The sequence below is a fragment of the Rhea americana genome, unplaced genomic scaffold (genome assembly GCF_003343005.1).
Source record: "Rhea americana isolate MKP2758 unplaced genomic scaffold, rheAme1 scaffold_552, whole genome shotgun sequence".
NCBI lineage: Eukaryota > Metazoa > Chordata > Aves > Rheiformes > Rheidae > Rhea > Rhea americana.
In genome coordinates, this window is record NW_028186704.1 from 65,004 (window position 1) to 83,293 (window position 18,290).

General features: G+C 42.7%; 1 protein-coding gene across 1 annotated transcript in view; it reads right to left on the reverse strand.

Annotated features, from left to right (window-relative positions):
- Positions 1-282: 282 nt before the first annotated feature.
- The window catches only part of LMAN1 (lectin, mannose binding 1), a 62,580-nt gene continuing 44,572 nt past the window's right edge, over positions 283-18,290 (reverse strand). The window contains exons 12-14 of the mRNA XM_085318784.1: positions 12,675-12,841; positions 9,635-9,722; positions 283-823 (exon numbers count right to left, since the gene is read on the reverse strand). Coding sequence (XP_085174910.1) covers positions 596-823; positions 9,635-9,722; positions 12,675-12,841 — 483 coding nt within the window. The 3' untranslated portion in view covers positions 283-595. The remainder of the gene's footprint in view (positions 824-9,634; positions 9,723-12,674; positions 12,842-18,290) is intronic.

Consider the following 18,290-nt stretch of genomic DNA (forward strand, 5'->3'; position numbering starts at 1 on the left):
CTCAGTTCCACATACGGTAACACTTTGGCCCAAGCTATGTAATTATATGCCTCAGCATTTGCCTTATGCTATATTTAATGCAGAGATGGTCAAAAATAAAAAATAAAAAATAAAAAAACTTGCAGAAAATGTCAACATTTGAATACTAATTTTGTTTCAAAACACTTGGAACTTTTTTTTATTACAAATGTGTATATATGTATGTGCATTTTCTGAAAATAATATTAAATGAGTGATAACAGATATGTTGTGCATCAGAAGCACAATTTTGGTTAAAAACATATTTAGTAACACTTCTGATGACTTTTTGGAAAAAAAAAAAGGAAAAAGGCACTTCTTTCCCAAATAGTTGCTTATTAAGCCATTTTTTTCCATGGGGAAAAATATTTTGTTAACAAAATGATGATCAGTTCTAACTTAGCACTAAGCAGTCACAGGACCTAAATTTTGACCATCTGGAGTTTTCAGTCTCTCTCTCTCTCTCTGTCCCTTATATTTACATTTACTGCCGCAGAGCTAAGTGGCAACYTCTGCTGGCCCTCACCCCACAGCCCCCGTGAGACAAGGTGGAATTTGCTCACAGGCGGCATCTCTTCTACATCACAGAACACTTCTGCTCAGCAGCCTGCTTCATTTCTGTGAAGGTAGCTTGAGCCTTTTCTTTGATTGTGTCCATGTCCATATTCTGAATGTTCTGCAACTGTCCCAGGATAGAGTCCTTGTCCTCTTCCTCCACCTGATCTTCTGCCACCATTTTCTGAAGGTCTTCTGGCAAACCCACGTCATCTCCAGCCATCTGTATTTGGTTCTCATCCAGCTCACTCTGATACAAAAACAGATACAGAAAATAGAACAATATATGACAGTTTTTTTTTGTTTCTGCTAGTCCAGGATGCAAAGCAATTACCGGTGAGGTTTTTTTTTTGTTTGTTTGTTTGGGTTTTTTTTGTTTTTTTTTGGGGGGGGGAGGAGCAGGAGGGAGATGGAGGTGGGCTTTAGTGGGCATTGAATCGATTGCAGAGATTGTTGAATCAAAGTTTTTAGATGTAACTTATGAATCCAGGGTCTCAATAAGCCCTCACGTAAGTGTGGATTTTTCAAAAAGTAACAACTGTGTTTCTGTGAAGGCTTTCAGCAGGGTTAAAACTGAAGCCCTCAGTATCACCTGCCTTTTCTGGAAATCTTTGATGTGATTCCACTACAAGTTATTTTAATTCAGCTTTTTGGCCCTGGTATACCAAGGACATGCTGCAGCATGCYGTTTAGGAGTTGTCTGGTCTGTGATTTGGCCCACAAGATGACAGCTTCAGAGAAACTGCCTGGCTGCCCTTCCCCTAATCATTTTGTGGCTGCATTTTTGGATATCAATACCAAACCGGAACTCCCACCCGCAGCCCCCACTCCCATCCCCATAGACGTGTGGGTCAAGGTCAGGAGGCGGCAGCGCCTGGGGCTCCGCAGAGCTCCCAGCACCTGTGCCCAGGGCTCAGTGGCGGCTCCTACAAGGAAGGTGAGCGGCCGAGGCCGGGCGGCAGCTGGCGTGAGCCATGGGCCGAACCTGGGCCATCCTCTGCCTCAAAACCAGCTACTTTGGGCTTTGCAATTTTTTTTTTTTTTGGAAAAACAACTTTCCTCTAGGCAAATTAAAGATTATACTTTTATACAAAAAACTATTCTGCACTCCACGTGTGTACCCAGATGGCTGTAGCTGGCTGTGACTTTGTAACACTTACAGGACATACGTGCCCTGAAAAAGTGCAGCTCATGCGTCCATTTTGCAGAACTCAAATAAAAATAAAATAAAAATAATTTTAAAAAAAGCTATTGATATTTCAGTGGTCTGCTGAGAAATGCCCAGGAGTCAAATGGAAGTGGGTGTTGTTGAGCAATGCAGCTTAACTTCCTAGAAACTGGCCATGGGATGTCATGCTAGATTACTGGTTCCCTTCTAGTTTAGAAGGTCAGCTCACGTTTCCTGCCATTTCTTTTGAGGTTATTGCTGGATTTCTGTTAATTCAATCTACTGATGACATTCAGTATTTTATTACATCAAATATGCAAGTCTAATAGCCACTGTTTTTATTTGATCAGTTTTGTWGCTTGCCACCTTTTGTATTAGAGGCTTGATGAGCAGGTGAATTCTGCTGAKCTGCCTATAAATATCTGTACTGAAATACATGAGTAACAGTAGGGCTGTAATCCTGAACAGACCCTCCTCCCAATCAAAAAAAAACCCAAGCACTTTACACACATGCATGCAGAGAGATCTGAAAATGCTTAATGTAGCAAGGTCTATCATGAAAACACAAACCCTTACATACAACACCAGCATTTTGTTCAATACTCCAATTTCATTCTAGTCACACTAATTTTGAATCCTTTCTTCTACCCCTCTTTTGAATTTCATCRTGGAAGGTCTTATTATTGCTTTTACCTTTCATACACTTTTTATTCAAAAGCAAGACAAAAAGACAATGCTCAAACTATACAAAATTTCATATTAAAGTCAAAATCATTTCAGCTCAGAGACCTACCATTTTAGAAGCTAGACATATAAAAGTGCTTCTGACACAACTCTTATCTGAAAAGCTTTACAAAGTTTGAGTGAAGGTTAAAAGGAACCTACTAGCCAGCTTGGGACTTTAAAGTGGAGTATCTTCTACCTGGAGCTTCTCACAAAACAAAACTCACATAGTACAAAGAAACCTAGAAAAGARTTAATGGAAAAAAATGTCTCTATCTTCCCCAAACAACATGTCTAAACCATATCTAGGTCTTCAGCTGGCATCTCTGGGGCATGATGAAAAGCAAGGGCTGCCTGGTACATAATCAGAGCACTGTTGCAGTGCTGGTAAGTGGGGTAATAGGAGGASTTGGACAACAAAAGAGGATGGAGCTTGAGCATGAGTCCGAGCAAGCAAAAGGAGACAAGAGAAGGACCTGTTTAAGCAATTAAAAAGGCTGAGAGGCAGTAAGTGCTATACACGCTTGCTTCCTGCCCGCCTGTTGATATGCTCTATCAGTGGGGCTATGTCGATTTTTCAAACAATGGTGATTTTGTTCACATTTTGCGGTGGATTCTGATGGATCCAGTCCTCATAAGAACAGCATATTTTGACACAGTTCACACATCAAAGATAAGCATTAATGCCTCATTACATCTCCAAAATGAAGCATGACAGCAGCAAAGGCCTGATATGAATAAGCAGCAATGCTGTCAGCAGGAGGTGTTTTCGAGAGTGAGAGGGGTCCTGGGTTTGCACAAATGAATGAACGTAAGAATGAATGAAAGCACGTATACGAGCAATGGTTGTGYAGTTTTAGGCCTTACTACTATGTGGCTAAAAGGAGTGAGGCCATCTCTTAACCCCTTCAGCTGTGGATTGTTACCATCAGATTTACGGGAGCTAGAAACAGTATCCCAATCAGCAGAAGTGTTCTCTTATTAATTGTGCAGCAGGAGCAATGAGTTAAGCTTTTAATCACCAAGCCCTGGATATCAGAGGAGCTACCTGTTTTGAGATTCTCCCAAGTAGCAGTAGAAAATGATAATAAAAGTTACCTCATTAATTACTCAAACAATCCCATCAAGCAGCCAATCACACATTCACCACCCCTGAGAACTAGCAATAATTTAAGACATCATCACTGCACACTACTGCATATCGTAGCAATGGCCATATGACACACACAAAAGACACTTCTGGAACATGAACTCTGGAACTCCTACTAAATCTGAGATGGGATTCATAGCAGTTTAGGGGTCCAAAGTAATGCCTGACCAGAGAGGAGGACATTTAGATATGGTCTAAACCAGTACAATTCCAACAATGTCACTGAACTTCTACTCACTTCTATCCAGTCAGCATTCAGCCTGGCCTTGAGTGGACTTAGAACGAGCTTCAACAGAGGAGGATCTCACAAGAGCAAACCAAGAAGCACATAAGATGCATACAGCTTCTTCTCTTTCTCATCACGTCTGACAGCTCTAGACAGCAGTTTGCAGTGAGGGTGTGCAGGGTTTGCAGCTCCCCACTGCCTCACTGTATGCACAAAGGTGCAGACTAGCCAGGGCTGAACAGAAAATAGATGGAGACAAGGAGGATAAAGAGCCAAATCCAGAGGGTACCTCCCTCAGGAGAAGGGCAGCTGTGAGGATCACAAGTGAATCTCAGCAGCCCAGATACCAAGCAGAACTGAGCTGCCTCCAGCACGGAGCCTGCTGACCAAAATAGGAGATCTCTTTTTTTTCTCTTTTATTGCAATTGTAAAATAACCTGCCTACATCTCCCCCAAGCACTCGGGAGACTCCCTGGGGCATGCAGCATATGCTTTATTTGAATAAAGCAACAAGTGCTGTTTGTCCAAGGATGGATATGGTTCTGACAGCGATGGAGGGCCACCCTGCATCAGAATACACCCATCAGCACCCAAAACAAGCAGGTTCTCATGGACAGGGCAGTGGGGGCAAAGGGGTCTAAGAACCCCCTGCAGAAGGCCTCCCTGGCCCTTGATAAACATATACTGGACTAGGTGGCCTCTCTCCTGATGACTTTTACACAGCTGAGAAGGTCAGGGTCAGTTAGATCTATTTCATTATAGGTGTAACACAACAGTCCTTTTTTGTGAAGCCTGGTCGTAGACTAATCTACACTGAAGCCAAACAGTTTCCTAGCACCACATGCAGTGGCCGCATGACACCCAGGTGCCAGGGCACCATCAGGTCACTGCCCGAACCAGCCCGACCAGGACCTCCTTGACCTGGGGCCAAGGACCCTATTTCGGCTCAGCTCCAGCCTGGCCCTGAGCCACGTCAGAGGTACGCCTGCGTCCRGCCCATCCCCTGCTGACCCCGACTGCTCCATCAGTTTTCCAGGATAGACCTCAGCCCTTGCCTTCCTTGGTGATGGCAYTGGACCCATGACTGGCTTGGCCCTGCCTGCCGTGGTCCAAATCCAGAGGGCATGGCTTGTGCTGGTCTCTAGGCTCCTGGCACAGCACTCAGGAGCACCCTGCTGCTGCTTTTCCCCAACATCCACACTGTAACTTCATTTTCCCCTGTGTAACCACAGCTGGTCTATTCAGGCCTGTTGTGGGCCCAGGMCCACACRCTTTTGCTGATAACATCTACTGACYATACAGGTAGCTCTTCAGGGAAAGCTCAGGGGAGATGGTCCAATTTCCAAACTTAAATGGCTTTCAGTGTCTTTTTCATTGATGTACATCATAAAAAAAACAGTCACTAGCACAATCTTATTTCCTTGTTTGACCTACTCTATAGCATTTACTTGTTATTACTGATATCTCATTCCTGGTTTTAGASATGGAATTTCTCAAAGTAATGGCAAAGTAACTGCATAGTTACTAGAGTTGTTCAGTCTAGTCATAGAATCAGTAAGGTTGGMAGGGACCTCTGGAGATCATCTAGGCCAACCCCCCTGCTCAGCAGGGTCACCTAGAGCATGTTAGACAAGGTTGCATCCAGGTGGGCCTTGAAGAGCTCCAGAGGAGGAGACTCCACAACCTCTCTGGGCAACCTGTGCCAGTGCTCCGTCACTCTCACAGGGAAGAAATTCCCCCTCACGGTCAGGCAGAACTGCCTGTGCTTCAATTTCTGCCCGTTGCCTCTTGTCCTGTCACACGGGACAACTGGAAAGAGTTTGTGCCCGTCCCCTTGACACCCTCCCTTCAGGTACTTGTACACATTGATCAGATCCCCCCTCAGTCGTCTCTTCCCCAGGCTGAAGAGGCCCAGCTCTCACAGCCGTTCCTCCTAGGGCAGGTGCTCCAGCCCTCTGATCATCCTCGTAGCCCTACGCTGGACTCTCTCCAGTAGCTCCATGTCCCTCTTGTCCTGGGTAGCCCAGAACTGGACACAGTACTTGAGATGAGGCCTCACCAGGGCTGAGTAGAGGGGCAGGATCACCTCCCTCGACCTGCTGGCAACGCTCTTCCTAATGCACCCCAGGAGACCATTGACCTTCCTGGCCACAAGGGCACATTGCTGGCTCATGGTCCACCAGCACTCCCAGGTCCTTGTCTGCAGAGCTGCTCTCCAGCAGGGCAGCCCCCAGCTTGTACTGGTGCCTAGGGTTGTTCCTCCCTAGGTGCAGGACTCTGCACTTGCCCTTGTTGAACCTCAGGAGGTTCCTCTCTGCCCAGCCCTCCAGCCTGGCCAGCTCTCTCTGAATGGTCCCACACTACCAATACTTCAGATGAAAGCCTTTCAGTAAATAAGACTCAACTTAATGAGACCTAGAACAGTCTCCAACTGACTAGCTTTTGAAATATAACTTACAGTAGARCATCTATTTTCACCTTCTCTTAGGTATCAGACTTCCCACACACACACACTAAAGTGACACTGCCCTGAGGTGTGTTTGTGGAAGAACAACTCATAGGAATATAMGTTGGTCAGACTGATGAAAGCAGCTTGCAGCATCAAGTGAAAATTAATGTTCAAAACAGAGAGTAATAATACTGTGCTTTGTATGGAGGTGATGCACTAAATACTCTGGGGAGGCAGAAGTTGTCCATAAACCAAATATCTCATGGATGAAACCACCTTTCTCATGACATAGTCAAGTTGACAATTCTGTTAATAGGATTAAGGTTCATTAAGAGAATGCTTTCTCTTATAAATCTGGCCCAGATAGCACAGAGCTTTAGCTTTTGCACTGAAAAGGAGGCCCTGCTTAGTCTTGAATTTCATGCTCCCATTCATCATGTGTGATAGGGATTGATACTGGTCATATTCAGAGTTTCTGTCCTACCTGAAATTAGCTTCATTTTTTYCAAAATAATTAATGCAGCTGGACTGCATTACCACACATTTGAGAGCTTTTGCTGCYGTAAGATTGTATGATAGACTTGCTTTTTTTTCAGGGCCATACAGTATGCATGTAATAATTTCATTTTTTCCTAATATAACATATATTTTCATAAAGAAAGTACAGAAAGCAGACTTTCAGACATGAAACTCTCTATAGGTAGACACACAAATGCAAAAGAGCATATCCTGCAAAACGTACTTGCCCTGCTGCAAATCGGCACAGCTAAGCGTACGCTTAAGAGCTCTGCTAGCTTAGAGTCCCTGTCATACCTTGGCCTGCCCACTATTGGCACTGGAWGTCTGGCTCCAAACAGCCGTTTGTGCATACCAAAGTCAAAATCCTGCTGGAGACAGAGCCAATCGTCATTGCATCTTCTGGGTTACTAGGAGCTGCAGTGCCTTTGTASGAGGTCGCTCAAGGATGATTGCAGAAATCTTAATGCCATCTCAGGATCAGAATCAGCACTACTGATGGGAGACTTTCAAAATCAGAGGCACATCATGCTCCTCCCGACTTTAGGTGGCAATTTGGCATCTAACTTTCCTTAAGCCTTTAAAACTTGCCCCTTTCAGACTTAAAGCAAGGGCCTCACAGGGTGTGGTCATGCTGCAGGGAGATGCTGTACAGTAGCTGGCTCAACATATGCCTCCAAAAAGAAAGCAAAGGCTAGTGAAAAATCTTATGATACCTCTCTACTCATCTGCTAAGTAAAATGCTAGTGTTTAGAGATTTAAGTCTATAATCCAATCAACCACTTAAAATCTTGTACTTCATTTTTTTTCCACATAACTAATCTTTCTGTAATTAAACATGCCCTCAGGATATGTTTATCTCTTTCTTCAATTGTCACTATGCTGAGCACCCACCCAGAACAAACAGTACATTGCAATTGATGACTAAAGAGCATGGTGGACAATCTGCCCTTTTTCCTTATACCTTATAAAAGACATTGGTCATGTACAAAACTAACACACATCCATGCTTCTCCAGGCATGTGCCTTTCTCTTCCAGCTGGGCATTTTGTTCAGAGAATATCTGAAGATAGACTGTATTTGTCTAGACCTTAGGATGCCAGGCTGTAACTCTGATTAAAGCAAATGAAGGTGTTTTTCACGTAACAGTGCTGTAATTTTACGAAATTGGCACTAGAGGGCCTCTGATGGCTCACGTTCACAATCAGCACCTAACTACTTGCTCCATAGAAAAGACATATCATTTTAAAATTGTATTTACACAATATAACAACTTGCTGTGCTTAGGTGGCTTTGTTTTCTAACTCTTAATTGCGTGTCTGCTAGGTCCTTTACTTCTGCCACTTCTGATGTTTCAGCGGGCAATTCAACAGCCGGAAGAGGATCACAGAAGCAGAGTGGTGGAGGTTGGAAGGGAACTCCAGAGATTACCTAGTCCAACCTCCCTGCTAAAGCAGGGTCACCTAGAGCACATTGCCCCGGACCCTGCCCAGATAGCTTTTGAATATCTCAAAGGATAGAGACTCCACAATCTCTCTGGGCAACCTGCTACAGTGCTCAGTCACCCTCACAGTAAAAAAGTTTTTYTCCTAATGTTCAGATGGAACTTCTGGGTTTCAGTTTGAGCACCATTGCTTCTCATCCTGTCACTTGGCACCACTGAAAAGAGCCCGGCCCTGTCCTCTYGGCACCCTCCCTTCAGATACTTAGACACATTGATCAGATCAGCCAGGAGAGGAGAAGCTGAGGGGGGCCCAGCTCTCACAGTCATTCCTCATAGGGCAGATGCTCCAGCCCTCTGATCATCTTCATAGCCCTACGCTGGACTCTCTCCAGTAGCTCCATGTCTCTCTTGGACTGGGCAGCCCAGAACTGGACGCAGTACTCGAGATGAGGCCTCACCAGGGCTGAGTAGAGGGGCAGGATCACCTCCCTCGACCTGCTGGCAACGCTCTTCCTAATGCGGCCCAGGAGACCATTGGTCTTCTTGGCCACAAGCGCTCACTGCTGGCTCACGGTCGACTTGTCATCCACCAGCACTCCCAGGTCCTTCTCTGCAGAGCTGCTCTCCAGCAGGGCAGCCCCCAGCTTGTACTGGTGCCTGGGGTTATTCCTCCCTAGGTGCAGGACCCTGCACTTGCCCTTGTTGAACCTCAGGAGGTTCCTCTCTGCCCAGCYCTCCAGCCTGGCCAGCTCTCTCTGAATGGCAGCACAGCCCTCCGGTGTGTCAGCCCCTCCTCCCACCTTGGGATCATCRGCAAACTTGCTGAGGAGGCACTCCATCCCCTCATCCAGGTCACTGAGGAAGAAGGTGAACAAGACTGACCCAGTACTGAGCCCTGGGGGACWCCACTAGCCACAGGCCTCCAACTGGACTCTGCACCACTGAGCACAGCCCTCTGATCTCTGCCATTCAGCCAGTTCTTAATCCACCTCACTGTCCACTCACCTGGCCTGCACTTCCTGAGCTTGCCTATGAGGACATTATGGGAAACAGTGTTGAAAGTCTTGCTGAATTCAAGGTAGACAACATCCACTGCTCTCCCCTCATTTCCCCAGCCAGTCATGCCGTCATAGAAGGTATCAGGTTGGTTAAGCATGATTTCCCCTGGGTGAATCCCTGCCGACTATTCCTGGTCATCTTCTCTTTTTCCATACGCTTGGAGATGACATCCAGAAGGAGCTGTTCCATCACCTTTCCAGGGATGGAAGTGAGGCTGGCTGGCCTGTAGTTTCAGAACAGAATTTCAGAACTGAATCAGCAGTTCTGGATGAAGCTGTTTCAAAACTGGCCATTGAATGAGATCAGATCATGAACTACTGGCTTACCTTAGGGAGTCGGTACTTTTCTCTCAGGTGAACCCTCAGACAGGCTCTCTCTGCCTTTTTTTGTGCAAATGCTGCATCTCTCTCCATTCTGAAAATCAGAAAAAAAAAGTTTCTTCAGCATACTAACAAAACACTGTCTTTTACATTGAATGATCACCCAGCTGCAGAAAGCTACATGTAGCAGTTATTCCTGAAGTTATGTAACTTGTCTAAAGGCACAAAAGGAGTTACTATTAAAGTAATGTTACAGGTGTAAGACTTACTGAATCACAAGTTTGATCTTAGAGCAGTTCCCATAAGTCATAGCAGGTCCCATAAGGATAAAGAATAAGCTAGCACTGCTCGTCTAGATGCTGTACCCGTACTAGCTCTTGTAACAACGAACAATTCCAGTAAACAGTAACAGAAAAGTTAAGCCTGTTCCTTGTTTATTCCACCAGAGGCACTTGCTGAAATGGGGCTGCCTGTCAATATTTCCATTCTACAAACATAATATGCTTCATAACATATAAAAACACAACATAATGTCAGAATGGTCTTCCTGGCTCTGGGTCTTTTTGGTCTTTCTGACCAAAAAGTTCACTTATCCTACAGTCATCTCCAACAGTAGACAGTAACAGACAAAGAAAAAATTAAGAACAGGATAGGTATTCTGTACCGTAACCGCCCAGCTTCCAAAAGCCTGATTTAGGGACTACTTGAGCTGGAAATTGGTTCTACTTCATTGTCTTCAATAGGCCTAGACGGCCTCTGTCATATATGAATTTGTGCAGCCTCTTTCTGAATCCAATCATTCTTCTAAAATAACCTGTGGAAATGAGCTCCACAGCTTCAGTTTGCAGAAAAGTACTTATTTGTGATTTAAGAAAGCWTCATCACAATTGTTGGTTACATTATTTATTTATTTGCAAGTTGTGTATCTACAGACTTTTTTGGTAACATTAGATTAGATTTGTAACATTCACCTTTTACCTCCTTTTGTTCAGAAAAGTCTAAYGGAAAGTCTCAGGCAAAATTGTTTTTGTTCCTATATATGTATTTTGTCATATCAAAACCACCTGCAAGATGAARTATTATTTCTCTTCTGCTTCCAGAAATTAATCTTTGTGCATTCCACCCCTCTCTTTTTTTAATTCTACTTTACTGTRTTTTATTTTTAATTACAAAACATTGATATCAATGGAAGTCAACTTAAACTGCAGAAGTCAGCTTTTCGCCGGCCCCTGGAGGAGCAGGCAGCAGCCCCGGCTGGCAGCGGGGTATGATCACACAGGCTGGTGATCTCAGCGGTGCTGCAAATCCCTTCAGGCATCCTGTGAGACCGAGGGACGGGAGAGGATTTTCTCCCCAAGACTCCCGTGGGAGCACTGGGCTTCTCGCTGGCCCTGGCGTTACGTGCAGGCTCAGCAAATCTCACTGGGCCCTGGTGTCCTGCCTAATCTTTCACCTTGGTGTTCTGTAGGTTTTAATCCTGGCCTGGAATACGAAGATTTGAGGGAGCAGGAAAGAGATTTAAGAGAGTTTCATGCCAGTCAAGAGTCTGTGATGCACAGCACACACTGGCAGCCCCCTCCGGCTAACCCCTGCGATGCGGGCAGCGAACTCCACGGCCCCGTGCCATTGCAGCTCGTCTGCTTGCGCCTGTGCACTGCACGTTTTCCCGAGAAACAGCAGCCAGGGTGTTTTTACGGGTTTAGCTGCCAAAAACAAACAAGAAAGAATCGCAGAGCTGGGATGGTCACGTGCCAAAGGCTAAACTCCGCCTGAGGCGCTGGCTCACTGTACGACCTCCAGCAAGGGACTTTACCTCTCTGATCYCCGCTCTGCAGAGCTGAAAACGGTCAGATCCAGGCAGCCCTGAACAGATGTTCTGCCCGCGACCAGCATTTCCGCCACGCTTACATAACCACACCAGGGGCGACGTCCTCAGTCATTCTTTAACTCTTTGAAAACACTTCAGTTACTCCCAGCTATCCCAGCTTTCGTAAGCACTGCCGCACTCGCTCCCAAACACTTTTCAGTACGTACCAGACATATGCCATACTTTAAAGCATTMCAGAAAGAATTTCCCTTTCTTTTTTCTTTTTTTCCCACCCAAGCATTTTTTCTGTAGGCAGCTGATTATTTTTCTTTTAAATATCCCTTGAAAAAATTCCTAACAAAACATTCTGTATTTTTTCCAAATTCAAGGTTTTTAACCACTGCTAAATACAGACCTGGATACCTCATAAATACCACCAGCCATTAACCTTTCACCTATAATCACCTTAGGTGAAGGATTTACACAACCATTACGTAATTGATCATTAGAGGAACAGATGCATCTGAGATTTAAAAATCAACTGCTTTCTTCATAATTATGCATGATTTAAACTCCTACATGTTTAAACCCCTTTATTTTATCACTGTTTTGATACTTAAACAAAAGGAATGGTTAAAGATCACAGTTACAGAAAAAAAAAATCTTTGAGGTTTAATCAGTTTAAAAGTTCTGCTTTATTTAGTAGATTTCAKGGAAAAAAACTGAGACTGTAACTACAAAAATATAAACTATCTTAAGAAAAGTTTTCTTCAGATAAATATAACCTGTTTTAACATAAYACTCTCTCTTACTTCTTTGTCCGCCATGATAAATGTGGACAAGAGAAAAAAATAGGTATTTAAAGTATACTCAGAGTTCTAGAAGAAAAAAAAATCATACASATTTTAGTATTAACTACTGCTTTAGAGCCAGCTTTGCATCAATGGAAGAAAAAATGGTAGGTATGACAAACCCAATAAAGAATGAATCCAGTATATCAAGGTGTATAGGAGAGCGTTGGAGGAAGAGGGGGGAAAAGGGAAAAAAAAAAAAACATTGTTATCTCCAATTCCAAACATTTTATTTTGGAAAGTCTCTTTAGCAAAGACCACTCTTACAGTCTTACACTCTTATGCTTTAAAAGGGGGGAAGAGAATGGGATGTTTGGCTCTCTTTTTCTCATCTGAACAAAGCCACCAGGAATCAGCCCAATACTGATAATAAGGAATAGGTACTCACTTCTCCTCAACCACTTGCTTTTGATATTCCTCATACTCCTCTCTGGTCATTCCCGCAGCTGCTGCTGGGTCAGAAGGTGTGCTTTCTTCTTTGCTTTCTTCCCCTCCACCTCCAAGTCCCAAATTCTTTACCTGGTTGCTCAACATACTTTTCATTAGGAAGGCCATCTTCTTCACAAGGGGGGTAAAAAAAAGAAAGCCACAAGCAACCAACCACAACAATGCCAAACTGAACCAAAAATGTTTTCAACACCAACAATTATAAGCAAGAGAGTTACCACAGCAGCTCTTCAAGGGCACAATGCTAGTGAAACGTGAATGCCAAAACTAGTTTGTCAGCCATAATCTGGATTAAAGCAGTGAACTCCTTAATATCTAGAGGCAGATGGTTCAGATTACTCAAAAAAAATCATTAGATGCAACTACCTACTTTTTATATTAATACTTTAAGCTAATTGTACACAAAAATTCAATTATAGTGTGCAATAGCATTTTGAAGTCTTTAATGTGGAAATTCCCAATTTCAGAGTCCAAACATTTCCTGGAACATAATACATCTGAATTAAAGACCTGGTTGAGTAAATGGCCACAGTAAAATTGCAAAATTTGTGYTACTGAGTAGAAAATCCCCTTCAATGTACACAGTCTAAGATTAGAAAACTGGGATCCTTCATTAAGCAGAAATAAAACTCCAATTCTTTTTCTCCATTAATATTTTACCACATTGGACAGACAATATATTAAATGTTTTTCTTTATCTACTTTTTATATCTTTGATTTCTCTTACAGACAACTGGGGCATTTTTTTCTTTTAAAGTGAAGCAAATTGCACCTTCTCATTTCTCATTTTTTTGTTTTATTTAATTTTTCCTTAGGTTCTTTCCATTTAGATCACCATCTTGACTGGAGCTGCATGGAGTAATTGGTATTTTTAATCTTAACTGTCAGTAAAGTAGAACACATCTGAGCTATAATCCAGTCTTGCTGTCTTTTGCCTGTGGCGTGCTGTATATGKCATTTTTCCCACTTTATTCACATTATCAATCTCATCAATTCAGATCTGTTCAGGAGAAAATTTGCAAGATCTGCTACATAGATCATAGACTGTTTGGAGAGAGAAAAAATCATCTGCTAGGTCTCAAAAGTTCCTGATTTTGGGTATTGAGTATTTATCCTATTAAGGTTGACTGTGCATGGCTCAATGAAATATTCTGTAATCTTGATTATCTAAATAGTTCTAGCACTCTCATAATTTCATTGAGAGATGGGAGGATTCCAGTTTGGCTAATGCCTTAATCTGTATTAGAACCTTTCTAATTAAAGCAGACCTGTTACTTAAAAAAAAGAAGTGCAGGATGTTCTGTAATCCTGGATTACAAGATTAAACAAGAAACTTCAAATTTCCTTTTGAAGTAGAACAAATATCACTYACAAGCAAGAACTTCAAATCACAACAAAATTACTTCAATAGACTACAAATACCTAGAAAGCATTTTTAATCAAAATTGATTTCATAATCTCTGTGCATTACCATAACTATAAGTAGCAAGAACTTGAGGGAAGAATTATTTTTTTTTTAAAAACATCTGACCATCTTTGACCTTGATTACCAAAAATCTATTCATCCAACTCACTAACAGAACTGGGATCATACTGGTCAGATGGCTAATCCCAATTCGAGCAGAGAATGCTAAACATGAGTATGCCTTATTCTGAAGCTGCATGCACAAAACATAAAACTTGTGATCTCCTGGCAGTTTGTAAGCTTAAAGCATTTAGTTTTTACACATGCACTGATAAGGTATCACAGCCCCTAACTCAGAAAGAGAATTTCTTCAAGGTGGACCTGGCAATAGTCAACCCAATTTTGTGCTACGCCCAAAGGCTTTCCTGATTCAGACTGCTGCCTCTCCGAGGCACCGAAGGGGCAGAATGGCTGACAGTGTCCATTATCTCCCGTTTTTCTGAGTTTTACGGGAGACTTTGTGTTCCAGAGCTAACAACTAGCCAGTGCTGTGGGGCTCTGGCAGGTCATCAGGAGCTGTGCGGACATGCTCRTTCCAGCAAAATGTGACACAACCTACGTATCAGTGTCATTCTGCAGCTGTCACCATCTGCTTAATGCTGTCTGCCTCCAGGAAAACAGTGTAGGTGTACCCTTTAGCAATCTACTGGACTGGAGACAAGGTGGACAAGCAGAGACAGCTCTACCCTATAACCTTTTTGCCTTCTGCTAAAACTGAGATCTTGCTCACTCTGCTAGTTCTTGAAAGCTCCTGCAAACTGGATTAATCAAGCATCTCTTTCAGAAAGCCAGTCTTTTGAAGAGCTCTGACTACCGAGCAGTAGTGACAACCCCATGATCAAGACCAACACCACATGACCCTCCTCCCTTATGCAGCTGCATTTTAAATGGAAAAAAAGTAACGACGAGTTATTTCTATCATATCATTAGAGCTGAAAACTCCACCAAGAGACAGCCCATTAAGACAAAAAAAAGGGGAGGGGGAAGTCTATTGCCCAAACTACAGCCTGATTTACAAAGGTGACAGGCCTCCAGCCACTCAGAGGATCTCAAGAACAGGAGATATAAAAATCCTAAGTGAGGGGAGAACACATTTGTGCAGTTTGGGCATCTCTAAAGACAGATGGTGGCTAGAGAAGGTGGGCATCACAACTCCAGATATAAACTTCAGTCTTGCCTACCTTCTTATCCACTGTTTACACAAAGCTAGTAAAAGACTGACAACGTGGGCATCAGGAGACACTGGAGGATCATCTTCTCAATCCACTTCAGCTCCAGCAAAGCTGTATCTTACCCAAGTACCTAGCACAGAAGGGGCCAAGAAATAGCGCATGAGCCACGTATAGATCATAAAAGGTTTTCAGCAACTTGCAAAATTCATTGAATAGATAGGCTAAAGCAGTATTTTGGCACTGCTTATGCACTGATCCTAAGACACACAACAGTTCAGCAGTAATGATAGGCACCACAGAAAGACATGCTGTAAGAGAAATTTAAAATTAGATAAGTATTAATTTTTGATTATTTTGTCTCTGCTTTGAGAACCACCTGATTAAATATCCTAATGCTGTCCCTCAGTAGCATCACTACTTAGTGCCACCTGCATCTTGAGTCCTCTTGCACTGACTAGTTCATCCTCACTGAAAATTCTGACTGGATAGTGAGCACTGTGACTGTACTGCAGACTGAAAACAAGATATGCAGGGCTGATTTCCCAGCATCAGGTCTCATGGTCTTCTCTTGAAGTGTATGGGAAGTGCCTATCAGTCTCTGAACTATTGTTCTTTACTGAGGAGAACCTTCCCTAATCTTGGATGCAAGTCTTGACTGTAGACTTCCATCACTATAGAAATGTCATTGACGTCTTTTGCCTAAACGAGAAAGGAAGGGAAAACCACAATAGAATTTTTCACAGAACAAGAGATCAAGAAAGAGGGAAAGCTGCAAACTGGCATAAGTCTTGGGAAATGATTGCTGAGAACMTGAAAGACCTTGCCCTCTAGGCATGAGACAGGTCCCATGAACCTACCTAACAGCAGAAGGCTTTCCAGTGTTAGACTCGGAAAGCAAGACAACCAGAAGTGCAAGTTACCGGCCCTACCTGCACCAGGAACTGACACGACAGACACATTCAGGGTCTGCTTTAAAACCCTGAAAGACATTGTAGCCAGCAAGTGAATTTCTCAGTTCACTGTATGTTTAGATATTTATCATAAATCTGTGCATACAAATTGCAAACAAAGGCTCAGACTGGTAAGGAGCTAATTGCTAAGAGTATCTAAAGAATCTAGWTTTAAGCACCTACCTTGGATGCCAAAACAAGGATGGAAACTGGAATTATTCTGGAGGTTTCCATGAGGAGTTTAACTACTGCCTATATTAAAATTTTAAAAAACACACTTACTGCTTGTTGTTGATTATAGGCATCATAGGCTAATAAGAATACACAAGAAGCTGCTTATTAAGTGGTGGTGATACCACTTCCTCTGCTTTAAATCAACATCCTCTTCCTCTAACTTAAATGAAACAGAAATTAAAGGGTTTTTTGTTGTTTTTTTTTTAATCTAATGGAACTGAGCAATAGGAAAGGAAAACAAATATCCTGAGTTGTACAGCAGGCATCTCTAAGCTCAGAATGCAATTCAGAGCCCCAAGATGGACAAACTGCAAGGAGCAATCTAAAAAAAAACTCAGAGAAACCATCATAAAAATGCTATAGGCAGTAAAGCATTTAAACACCCAGCCTTCCCTAAAAACTATGTTCCCAAAACAGGGTCACAGGAGAAACAACTCTACCCACATACCTCAGAATTATCTTTATTCTTCAAAAAGACCAAGACTATCCCCCTTCCCTTTTYCTGGAAGGGGACGTTACCTTTTATATAATTATCTGATCACTACACCACTTGCGCTGACACAAACAGATATTTTAAGGTTTTCACAGCCTGAAGGGATGCAATTAAATAGGTCCTCCACCCCTCAGGAGATCTGCTCCTGGCTAGAGCAAATGATGGCCAGTGGGAAGATTCTTTGCTCTACCTGTAAACACATGCAGGTTACTGGACAAAACAACAGCAAACAAGGAGACACGGGCTGCACTGTTTTGGGTAAATGCATCTTATTCCAACAAACAGGACCTGAGCACTCAGATGATGGCTGTTTGGGGGATTTGGAGAAAGAACTACAAACAAGTAGGCAAGCTTCACCTTTAAAAAAAAAAGGCAAAAAAATAATTTGTATAGTCAAAGCATCAAACCAGTCAAGAGCAATTCAATCTGCAATTAAGAGACTTAGAAGTTCACCTTTTTTAACACAAGCTTTTGAGTGAATTCGATGGTCTTTGGCTAGACCTACTGTTTTAAACTTCCGTTCTCCTACATAAAGGTAACACAAGCCCTTCACACAGAAGGGATTCAGCATATCTTTGATAGAAGGGGTTCAGCATATAGATTCAGCCTAGCTTTTTAGCCAAGGGTAGTCATCTGTGTCATAACACAGGTGGAGACTCGGTCTCTGAATGTGCTGATCTCTCCAGTATCAGGCAGGACTGAATCCAGATCTCAGAGTCTGAAAGCTTTTGAACAAGAACAAAAGGTAAAGAATGCTTGAAACACACCGCTGTGCCAATATAAGAGTGCAAGGACTTCACTGACATATATCAAATGAAAAGAAGAATACCGAAAATATGCATCTTTATTCAATAAGCTTATCTGTGAACTCCAACTGTCAAGTTACATTAGTCAGAAAGAAACATATGGAAACGTCAGCTGTTTGAATTTTTAACACAGTAGACAAGACATTCCTGGTTGTTACAGTAATTGATGCATTGATACAAGTCAAATTTCCCTCAAACAGGAAGCCAAGAATTTACAAACATGATTGTGGATTTTGCTTAAAAGATTCAAGTGTGACAATTTACTTAGTATACTCTGACCAGTACAACGGGATTCTTTTGTCATTGCCAAATAATATTTGCTACTTATCATCCACAGTTCAGTGTTACTAGACTTGTTCTCCTCCATATTGTCAAAGTGGATTCCAAGTTGTCCTCTTCTTCTAATCCTGAAATTTTACTTGACAAAGTGAAACATG